We start from the raw sequence: 12460 nt of genomic DNA, 5'->3' as shown, positions 1-12460 counted from the left end.
TGTTTATTATAGAGGACAAAGATATCATAAATGTATATCCTAGCTAACTTGATTATATAGTTAACTGAACAAACAGGACAACTGGTCCAAAGCCAGCTATACAATAGCTATTTAAGTACTTGTTAAATACTTTTTGATTATTTGAAAAGTATCCACCTCTACCACCCAACCATATCATGTGTTCCAGTTTCTAATCATCATCTAGATTGTTTTAAAAAATTCTTATTTTACCTCTAAATCCTAATTTTAAATAATCTGTGTGGGGGTAGTTTCCTATTATTTTATCTGTCCCTACCTATCCAAATTAGGTCTCTCTCCCAGCACCCTCCCTCTCCCACCTCCCCTAAAGAAATCCAACCTCTTCTCACACTGAAACACTCCACCCAAAGGGAAAAATAATGTTTTTATCTCCTCTGCACCTTCACCAATCAAATCGCATCCTTCCAATAATTCAGCAACCAGAATGTGTGCAAAGTGTTCTAGCTGTAGCTTATCCAATGTTTTATTGAACTGAACCAGAACCTTCCTTCTTTTGTATCCTTTGCCCAAGCTAATGAAGGCATGTCCTAGGTGCCTTGTCTCCAACTTCTCTCCTTATGCTGCCATCTTCAGTGATTTATACCAAGGCTCCTCTATTACTGAATACTCCCTGAAGTAAAAACACAATGCTAGAGAAACTCAGCAGGTCAAAAATACACTTTATGCAAAGATAAAAATACATTACCAACATTCTTCATCAACATATGAACAACTCTTCATTGTCCATATTAGTCCTCCCAACTCTACACCTCACATCTATCAGGATTAAGTTCTACCTGCCTTTATTACCTTACCAACTAATCAATATCACCCCCTACCCAAAAATTATTCTTCTCAATCAACACCAATTTTCATATAATTTGCAAATGTACTAATTATAATCCTTTAAATAAAATTTATGTAAAGTTGTCCTAGACTTCCAACCTATGTGATTTACGTCCATCCATATTTTAAAAAATGTTTTTAATATTATGCGTCTGCACATGCACAACATAGCGTTATATTGTGTCGGACCATGTGTGTAGTCTCCATTCTCTAGGCATGCGAGAAGCATGGCAAGCAAGTGGAAAAATATATCTCTTGCTGATAGAACTGCTAAGAGAGGTAAAAATGAAATCCATTAACCAACACGTCCAAGGTAAAAAGATCAATGATATTGATGATAACTTAAAACGTCCAGAATTTGGCAATCATTCGTGGCATATCTTTCAACATTCTGGTCTATGCTTTCAAAGTATATCAATTTTAAAGGATGCAGAGAAAATACGCAAGGCTGTAAGAGGATCTGCAAGCTTGACGAGCACAATTTTAACTAAGCAATGGTGAGGGCCCATTCATGAGATGGGGAAGTTATTAATGATATGGTTGGAAGACCTGATTCAGAAATGCATGCCACTGAATTTAAGAACGATTCAGACAAAAGTTAAAAGTCTTTTCGAGGCATTGAAGGAGCGAGTGGGGAAGGATTACATTGGGAGTTTCACCGCAACAGATTTAAAAGGCACAGCTTGCACAATGTAAGAGTCTCAGGTGAAGTAGCAAGTGCCGATGAAGGAGCCTCCAAAAACTTCAATGCAAGTCTAGACGAGTTAATCCGTGATCCACATTAACAATGTGGATAAAATGGGACTTTTTTGGAAGAGGATGCCAGACAAACATACATCCATAAAGAAGCTTGGACAATGCCGGGATTTAAAGTATTTAAGAATTGAGTGACCTAATTACTGGGAGGTAATATTGTTGGTTTTGAGCTGAAGCCTTTCCTGATTTACTGCTCCAAGAACCCACATGTATTTAAAAACATTAACAAGCACACTCTGCCTGTCCACTACAGATCCAACCCCAAAGCCCGGATGACTAGGGCCTTGTTTGAAGACTGGTTTGCTAACTATTCAATTCCAAATGTTCAGCAATATTGTTTAGAAAATAATTTTACTTTCAAGATTCTATTAATCTTAGATAACACACCTGCACATCCCCCTCATTTGTCAGATCTTAATCCCGATGCTAATGCGATACTTCTGCCACCAAGGGGCGATTGTGACTTTTACTACCATCGCTCAACATTTGCACAGGCCACAGCAGCAACTGACAATGATCAAACATCGTTAGGTGATTTTTGGAAAGGTTATAGCATTCTTAATTGCATCGAGAACATCACAGCAACATGAAAGACTGTTACAGGAAGATGCATGAATGGAATTTGGAAAAAATGTTTCAGACGTTATGTTCACACAGCTTGAATGAGGAGAATGTGCTTGACAAGATTAAAGAGAACATCATGATGCTCGCAATGGATTTTGATTTGGTAGTCGACATTGAAGATGTGGAAGAGTTATTAGATCTTGAATCAAAGGAATTGACCAAAGAGGTCAATCGAATTAGAAGAACACATTGTGGAGGAGCGAAAGAGGAACCACAGAAGAGATTCACTGTTAAGGAGCTGTCCAGTCCGTTTTCACAAATGAATAAGGCCTTTGCCAACTTTGAAAGCATAGACCAGAATGTTGAAAGATATGCCAAGAATGATTGCCAAATTCTGGACGTTTTAAGTTATCGTCATCAAATTTACAATGAAAAAAAAACAAATGGTGTAAACAAATTTAGTTAGGCATGTTCTTCAAATGTCCTTCATCAGCACCCTGCCCATCAACCCAAAAAGAAGATGTGAGGAGCCACAGCCAAGTACCAAATTCAGATGAAGAGACTTCCAATTAAAGTTTAAATGTTGACAATCTTGATTAAAACCACTGTACAGTATGGGTACAATTCATAATTATCAAGCCAACTTTGAAACCAAATTTGCTCATTTGTCCTGTATCCAATAGGCTCTAATCTGTTTGACCAGTTTCCCGAGCAACTTCATCAAATGCCTTACTGATGTTTTCCATATTAAACATTGCACGAAAACATTTTACTACCCTATAAAATTCAAACATTTCAGATGGGATCTTCCCCACAACTTAATCACTCAGATGGGATCTTTCACACAACCAAACCAAGCTCACCACCATGATCAATAGTTACTTTTCAAAGTGCAAATTAATCCTGCCCTTCAAATTTTTCACCAATTTCCCTATCATTGACGTTATAATCACTGGCCAGTAATTACTTGGTTTATTCCTGCTACCCTTCTTGATTGCTCTTACATTTGATGTTACTCCATTATCTGGTACCTTGCCCATCTCCAGTGAAGATTGAAAAAGTATTTAAACAGGTTTTAATAATGAACCAAGAGCAAAGCCAAAGTAAAGGTGGTGTGGGAAACAGAGCACCAGCAGGATTTAAGGCATGGGAAATAAGTAACTCAAAGAGCCAGGCATCCTGAACCACAAGATAGTGATTATTTCTTTTTTTTTCTGTGATGTTCCACGATTAAAGATAGGTGAGTGGGAAAGGCAAGGATCTGTAAACATGTTCTATATTCTGGACTGCAATTGTTTAGTGAATTTTGTAACAAGATCAGTAATGCATTTTCCACTTCATTACCTTCATCTTAATTTTAAGAGGAGCTTTACCCATGCCTTCCAAACTGGCACACTGATCAGCTGAAAATCTTAAGGTGTATAGTTACCCAATCCTTAAATAAAAACTTTCTGGAGTCTGTTATCAAACACTTGAAATATGAGACTATCTACAAATTCTTTCCAAGTCATTAGGAAAAAGTAAATTAAGATCAGTCTCCTCTCAGGCCCATTCCCCCAGCATTAAAAGCCTAATTAAATTCAATAATCTACATTAAATGTGTAATTAAGTATTTCGTAACTCTTGAGACTTAACTTGAGATGAAACTGATGAAATGGAAAACAGTCAATTTCTAAACAAAGTCATTAAAAAGGAGGTAAAATAAGATGACTGATGAGTTTAATGTGGAAAACACAGACTCTTCCACAGATGGGACAAGAGGTGACTTAATAGATGGTTAGGTGGAAATAGGCTCTACTGCTGGATGCTCCAGATGTATCTATTCAAGGCTTTTAATACATCCTGACTACTCCTCCACTGAGTGGTCAATTATGGGAATAATATTGATCAGTATAATGGTTGACACAGACTCCTCTTGCACTGAGCCAAGAGGTCCCAAGAGTCAGTGATGATATTGCACTCTCAATCAAAGCTTTCAGTTCATCATTGAAGCTTTCCCCCTCTACTCCAGTTTAGCATCAGAATATAGTGTTTGTTTCCAGTCTGATGTTAGGCAAATCCTCAGGGATTTTTTTTTACAAATTCTTTCTAAGAATTTGAGAATAAGGATAAGCAAATAGTGATCTTTCACAAATGAATGCCTCCAACATTTAATCCTTAAATACATATAAGGATCTTCCTTATGCGTTTCTAATTAAGGATAGGGTAACTGCACACTTTAAAGAGTTTCAGCTGATCAAAGTTTGAAAGGTATTGATAAAGTTCTTCTTTAAAATGAATTTAAGATGAATAATGAAATGTAAAACATTACTGGCGTTAGGAAATTGACTAAGCAATAAGGAATAATGGGGATGGTATGACAGGTGTTCAATGCGCAAGATGTAATGTGCAATGGTCTGTGCTGGGACCAACTAGTTATCATTTTTAAAGAACTTAAGTGACCACACAAAAGAAATAACTGACCTGCAGAAGAATGGGTAGTCTGCTGATAACACATCAGTAAGTAGTGCAAGTGGCAGCAATGATCATAAAGATATGGATAGTTTAACTGAATGCGAAAAATGGATCAACATGGTCAAATTTATGGTCAATCACTTTGCAACTAAAAATAACATTACAAAATATTTCAACACAACATTGTGGGCTTAAAGGCTTGTACAGTGTTGTAATGTTCTCTGATCCATATTTGCGAACAAGTTCTGACAGCTTTCCCTCTAATCCACATTGGCCAAGTAGATTAGAGCAAAGACACTTTTTGACAGCATGAAAGCAGGAAAGTTGGACAATGGGGCATAAAGAGGAATTTAATCCAAAGTTGTGCAAGGTAATAAATTTAAGGAGATATACTAACACAAGTAAATATACAATCTCTGGTGGAGACTAGATAGTGCAAATGAACATGGGAGTTCATTTTAAAAAAAATGTACCTACATCCTTTCTGGAGGGATTAATAATCGGAGAGCATATTTTTAAAAAGAAAATGACGGCATTAAGAGAGAAATTAAGCATCTTATTTTCAACCCAGTCTGAAACAAAATTCCTGAAAAGATAGAAGCAGAATTCTACATCAGATCCAAGGAGATGCACATACAGGGCACATCTGTCAATTACAACTATTGTAAACAACTTTTAAAATTACAAATGTACGCATTAATAATGATAGAGAATTGTTTGTTTTTTGAATTATAAAGAAAAACTTTGCATTAAAATAAGCAGGCAAAACCATAAAAATTCACAAACCTGTTGCAGGGGAAATGCAGTAGTCATCCTCTACTGATTGGCCATACACATCATCATCTTCAAAGTCTAAAAATAAATAATATTCATTTTCAGAAAAGTTATAAAATAGTGAACATCTAAATGCAAAAGAAATTGAGATCATTGGACAAAAACAAAAAATCTGGAATTATAACATCAATTATCAGCCTACTTCCTCTGGCAAGTGAAAAAAATAAATGATCATTAGTTAGGAGATAATAAAATGTTACTGAAAATCTAAACTATGTTGACTTTGGGCTGACTTACAAACACTACAGAACAATTCATTCTATTTGGATCAGACCATAGCATCCTGTATTAGCAGCAAACATACCAAAATCTAAGAGTGCAAGCAACACACCAAAAACTTTATTTCAACCCTAAATCTTCAATGATCTGGAGCAAGTTCAACTATGCAACTATCAAGAAAATGCACCAATGCCTCTACATTCTGAGAAGATCAAGGAAAGTTAGCACATTTACTCTGTCCCTTAATTTTTCCAAGTGCACCAAAGCAACTCCCACAGTACATTTCTCTGCTCAAAAATCAGAAAAAAACTACAGAAGGTAGTGAATGCAGCACAGAACAATGAAAACTTCACAGCTCCATGAATTACATCTACATCTGCCACTGCCTAGGAAAGGCAATCAACATACTGAAGGACCCACCATAGTCTTTCCTCTCATCAGATGAGTCGTGCATGAAAACACACACCAACGGGCATCAAGATAGTTTCTTACCTGCAGACATCCCATAACAAGAAGGAACACAATGTCAGTAAAACATGAAAATCTGTAGACACTGTGGTTGAAGTAAAAGCACAATGCTGCTGGAGAAACACTGCTAAGGTAACAATATATAACCAACGCTTCAGGCTTCAGCCTACAATGCTCTCTTGTTGCCTAACCTTGCTTGGTGGTTATTGATTTTCCTTTCCCTTGTAATCCTGTACACTCTAACTGTGCTCTGTATACAGCTGCATTTAATGCTGGAGATACCCTGTTTGTCTGTTTGCAGAGAACCCTTCTCAGTGAAATAGGTATTTTGTGACAGATAAAGTTTAAGCACAAACTGCTCCTGGGGGGTGATAGAGGCCATATCATTAGAAAGGTTTAAGATGGAGATTTGAAAGATCAAGGAATAGTGGGTAATAGGGTACTAGAACAAAAGAGGAATTAGGCTAGCATATAATGAACCAGTATCATATTGCAGAGTAGGCTTGGTGATCTTGGTCACCAATTTCTGCATACAAATAATGCAATTTAGAAATAGTACAGGAAGAAACAGGATTTCAATGGATGATTGACCAATTTAGTCATATTGCACGTGATCAAGTCTTCAGTTAGCCAGTTGTCCTTTAGAGCAACAGAGAGGATCACTAGGATCTTGTTGTCTGAAGAAGGCAACCATTAAGGATCCTGTTACAGAGTATTTAGAGGTGGTTTGGGATGATTGTTAGAACAGGTTTCACACAAACATTTTAAAACAGAATTTTTGCAGGACTTTTGCAGAGTGCTATTTTGCAAAAGGCAAAGCAACATACAGCAGCAGCTTGTGTGGAAGAGCATGTGATCTTTGCACCAAAAGGGAGAATAGCTTTGCTCTCAGAGAGGGAGTGAGAGAGAGGAGAGACAGAAAGTTCGGTTCCAGAGGGGCAAGCTGGTAAACTTTGGAAGACTGCCTGGTCAAAGGAGAAGACTGGCTGCCTGAAAGGAACTCTGTGATGACCTGAAAGAAAGAGGATCATCTGGAGAACCGTGAATAGGGCAAGTTTTGTTAGCAAGACTGGTTAAAAAGGAATCAGGTGAAGACTGGAACAAAAGGAATCTCTCTCTGAAAACCAACAAGAACCCTCCTGAGTGGTAACCATTTGCCCGTTAAGCACAAAAGGATGGTGAACTTTATTAATGCTAACTTCTGTGCACAGTACAAGAGTTGCCTGCAACCAGTGACATTAGACTGTGAACCAAAGAACTTTTCTACACTTCTATACCCATTACACACACATGCACTTAGAATTAGAGCGGGGGGGGGGGGGGGTCAAATTGATAGTAATAAGTTAGAGTTTGATTCTGTTTTCATGTGCAAAGATAATTAAAAGCAACTTTTGTTTAAGTAACCTTTTGTCATGGTGCATATCTATTGCTGGTGGGCTTTGGAGTCCTCTGGACTCTAACAATCCCTACCATGCTGCACTTAACTAGCTACTCCTGTTGGGAAAGAGATACACAAGTATCAGAACCAAGCTGAGAAACAGGTTCTTCTGATGGGCAGTGAAAGTGCTGAATGCCTAGAACTGCTCAAACAAATCCTACAAGAATCTACTATTATTTAACAGCATTTATTTCTATATTTGTACTGCATACAAATTGCCTGTAAATGTGCGTGCCATCTCTTTACATGTGTTTGCGTGTTTTTATACCGAGGATTGAAGAAAGCTATTTCGTCCAGTTGTACATCAATGAATTGACATCAACAGTAACTAGCCTGCTGGAGTATCTGGAAAAGCATTTGGAGAAAGCAGTGGTTCCCAAATAAAACATCTATACTACTGACCATATGATCTGTGGGATAAAAATAGCTACTAATCACTAGCAGATTTCATTTTCAGCTAACTTGCCAACACTGACAAAATAGACAAGAGGAGATAAACCACGTAATTGTTGGAAAATTAGATTAGAAGTGGGGAGATTATTAGAATCAATCCTAAATAATTATTTAGAAAGGCATCTCAGAGACAGGCAAAATAGATTTGTTATGGCAAGATTGTCTCTCTGATTAATCAGAACTGGAAATATAGAAACAAGCATATGTTGCTGCAGAGAAAAGGAATGGAGCAATCAAAGTCAAGGCCCATGATTGCAAAGAGGCCAAAAAAATGAGTAAGAATGCAGCACATGCTTGAAATCTGAAATAAAGAAAAATGCTGGGAAAGCCCTGCAGATGATGGAGTTTGTGCATGATACTTGCATTAGAATTTGACTGGGACTAAAAAAAAATCATGTAACATGTCCTGCAAATATAATAGAAAAGCAGAACATCCTAAAATACCCAGGCCAAGCAGCATCCACAATGAGAAAAATTCAATCAGTGACACCATTCACCATTTCTTTCACCTGAAATGCAAATTGAGATCCTTTCCACAATTGGCATCCAGCCTTCCAAAACCACCTTCCATTTCCATGTTCTTACACAAACTAGTAAGCTTGTGTCAGGGCTGCCTGGTTAGACTAACAGTTAGCACAATGCTGTTATGGCACCAGAGATCGGGACTGGGGTTTGAATCCCACTCTGTAAAGAGTTTATACGCTCTCCCAGTGCCTATGAGGGTTTTCCCAGGGGACTCCAGTTTCCTCCCACCATTCAAAATGTACCACTGGCTGTAGGTTAATTGGGTGGCACTGGCTAGTGGCAGAAATGGCCTGTTACCATGCTGTATGAATGTCTAAATTTATAAAAATAAGAAATAGATGCATTTGTTAAGCCTTGAAAGCCATACCTTGCTGATGAGCTGTTATTTTTCATGTATACAGTGACCTTTGTTGGAACAGTATGAGAAGCTTCAGGCAGAAGTCAGATGGGAACAGAGATTTTACTGACAAGATATTGAAAGCTAAGACAATCTACTCTTTCTGTTGGAATATATTGGCAGCATTTCCTCATTCCTTTTAAAGACTCAATTCTATTTTCCCAGTTTTGTCACCTCCATCAGATTTTATCGAATGACAATATTTTCTACACATTATCACCTTCCACCAGAGGGCTAACCATGACTGTTTAATCTCACACACTTGTTCTCACCTTCTCTCATCCAAAGGGCAAGGTTGACTTCATCCTTGCTTTTCACCTCATCAATCTCCATATTCAGCAGATTACCTGCCATGATTTTCAATTATGTTCCATTATAAAATACTCCTTCCTCTCCCCTTTTAGAATTCTAAAAGAAACCATTCTTTCTCAACTTCTCATTTGCTCTTCCACTAACAACTATTCCAATTCTTACAGCACAACTCCCATGGTAATACCTACATGATTCAAAACACTTCTTTGAGGTGAAGGAATAATTTACTTCCACTTCAATGTACGACATTCAATGTTCATTAGGTGATCTCCTCAAAACTGGAAAAACCAGATTGAATGATCACTTTCTACTCAATCCAGAGCTTCAGAACTGTAATTTTAACCCTCAATTTCATGCTCCCACAGATAGATACAACTTATGCCTCTAATATTTTTGCAATAAATCCTAAGGTATGCTTGATGAACAACATCTCAATTGCCAATTTGCCATACAATAGATCTCAAAAATTTCAGATAACACTGGACAACAAAGATTCTGCTTCGTGAAGACTGGGTGTATTTTATGGATGATGATTGTGAAAATCTCTAATATTTTCTATCACATACCTTATTTTCTTTTAAAAGATATAACCCACTTTTGTGATTTCCTGTCGTATTTTAAGTCTACGAGTATATTGCCCACAAAGCAAGCTGCTTTGGTTAGTTCAAGCCTGTTTGGGAATGGACTCTGCAGGTGCAATGTAAATGTTATCTTAGGCTTGTGAATGTTTGGAAGGCATTAAAAGTTGTTTAAAATGTTCTTCGGAACTATAGAGCACCAAACTACATCCAACTGACTGATAAAATGCTTCAAGCTTACAAAACCATTGAATTGTTTATTGTCACATACACAAAGATACAGAAAATCTTTGCTTTGCCTCCAATAAAATCATGTATAAATTTAGGAGCCTTGATACAGTAAATAGGAGAGATTAATTTTTGGCAGTCAAAATTCAAGGGGCATAGGCTTAAAGTAATTAAAGAGACAAGGAATACATGTTCACCCAGAAGCTGAATTGTAAAAGCAAACCCCCCCCCCTCCACAAAAGAAATCATTCACACTTTTTGTATGTATATTTGAAAGAACCCTATCACACCATATGCTCAAACTGAAAAGTTTTTTTTTTAAACTGTGCTGACATAGATGCCTGAATGCCTCTCCTGTTTTTCCAAGGTACTCTTCTTCAGTTTTTAACATCCAACTCTTTGGCCAGGTTTGTGGGTGCAACAGCTCAAGTCTTCTGATTACATTAAGGACGACGTGCAAAATTCCTTTTTTTCTTTGGCTTGGCTTTGCGGACAAAGATTTATGGGGGGTAATGTCCACGTCAGCTGCAGGCTCGTTTGTGGCTGACAAGTCCGATGCGGGACAGGCAGACACGGTTGTAGGGGAAAATTGGTTGGTTGGAGTTAGGTGTTAGGTTTTTCCTCCTTTGTCTTCTTCAAAGGAGGTTGCTGCCCATCGAACTGTGAGGCGCCAAGATGCACGGTTTGAGGCGATATCAGCCCACTGGCGGTGGTCAATGTGGCAGGCACCAAGAGATTTCTTTAGGCAGTCTTTGTACCTCTTCTTTGGTGCACCTCTGTCACGGTGGCCAGTGGAGAGCTCGCCATATAACATGATCTTGGGAAGGCGATGGTACTCCATTCTGGAGACGTGACCTACCCAGCGCAGTTTGATCTTCAGCAGCGTGGATTCGATGCTGTCGGCCTCTGCCATCTCGAGTACTTCGATGTTGGAGATGAAGTCACTCCAATGAACGTTGAGGATGGAGCGGAGACAACACTGGTGGAAGCGTTCTAGGAGCCGTAGGTGATGCCGGTAGAGGACCCATGATTCGGAGCCGAACAGGAGTGTGGGTATGACAGCGGCTCTGTATACGCTAATCTTTGTGAGGTTTTTCAGTTGGTTGTTTTTCCAGACTCTTTTGTGTTGTCTTCCAAAGGCACTATTTGCCTTGGCGAGTCTGTTGTCTATTTCGTTGTCGATCCTTGCATCCGATGAAGTGGTGCAGCCGAGAGAGGTAAACTGGTTGACAGTTTTGTGTGCCTGATGGAGATGTGGGGGGGCTGGTAGTCATGGTGGGGAGCTGGCTGATGGAGGACCTCAGTTTTCTTCAGGCTGACTTCCAGGCCAAACATTTTGGCAGTTTCCGCAAAACAGGACGTCAAGCGCTGAAGAGCTGGCTCTAAATGGGCAACTAAAGCGGCATTGTCTGCAAAGAGTAGTTCATGGACAGGTTGCTCTTGTGTCTTGGTGTGAGCTTGCAGGCGCTTCAGATTTTGCATGACGTGCAAAATACAATCTTATTAAAACACAGGTATGCAACTGCTCCAAGGCTGTTTGAGTAGTGCTCAAGTGTAAAATGATTATATTTTTCAGTAACAAGTTAGTACATTTTAAGAACTTAATTACACTCATGCACAATGTGCCACAGTAAAAATATTACTGGCAAAATAAAAAGGTAAATGTTATTTCACTTAAACCTGAAACAGCTGTGTAACTAAAGGATAATACAAAAAGCAGGCTGTCGACCGATGTCCAGCTTTTGTTGTCACGAAGAATTAACACAAATTAAATATTAATTAAAGAAAGCAGGAATCTTGATAAGCAATTATTCATCAACGTGATATATGTAAATGTATCTAAATGTGTCCATCTGAAAAAGGGTGTTTGCTACTACTTTACTTGGTTATGTACACAATCATCATTTAACCTTCAAAATGTATTTAGCAAATCGTTTCTTACCCAGGCTGGATGGGCCTGCCTCCCCTCCTAGGTCGGACCATACTGCCCGGACCGGGGCCGGGGCTGCCGCTGCTTTCCCTGTGCCCGGACCGGGGCCGCCGCCTCCTTATTTCTGCCCGGACCGGGGCCTCCGCCTGCCTCACTCGACCGAGGCTGGGGCCTCCGCCTCCCCCTCGCCTCCGCCTGCCTCACTCGACCGAGGCCAGGGCCTCCGCCTGCCCCTCACCTCTGCCTGGACCAGGGCCTTCGCCTGCCTCACTCGACCGAGGCAGGGGCCGCCGCCTCCCCCTCTCTTTTGCCCAGACCGGGGCCTCCACCTGCCTCACTCGACCGAGGCCGGGGCCACCGCCTCCCCCTCGCTTCTGCCCGGACCGGGGCCTCCGTCTGCCTCACTCGACCAAGGCCACCGCCGCCTCCCCCTCGCTTCT

At 39.5% G+C, this 12460-nt stretch overlaps 1 protein-coding gene across 5 annotated transcripts in view; it reads right to left on the bottom strand.

Moving 5' to 3' along the window:
• Positions 1 to 12460, bottom strand: part of hbs1l (HBS1-like translational GTPase) — a 189136-nt gene that overhangs the window by 174143 nt on the left and 2533 nt on the right. For all 5 annotated transcript variants that reach the window (XM_069887272.1, XM_069887273.1, XM_069887270.1 and 2 more), the window contains exon 2: positions 5425 to 5490. In XM_069887272.1, the coding sequence (XP_069743373.1) occupies positions 5425 to 5490 (66 nt within the window). The remainder of the gene's footprint in view (positions 1 to 5424; positions 5491 to 12460) is intronic.

This window comes from Narcine bancroftii, chromosome 6 (assembly GCF_036971445.1).
Source record: "Narcine bancroftii isolate sNarBan1 chromosome 6, sNarBan1.hap1, whole genome shotgun sequence".
Lineage (NCBI taxonomy): Eukaryota > Metazoa > Chordata > Chondrichthyes > Torpediniformes > Narcinidae > Narcine > Narcine bancroftii.
This window is presented reverse-complemented; position numbering and strand designations above follow the sequence as displayed.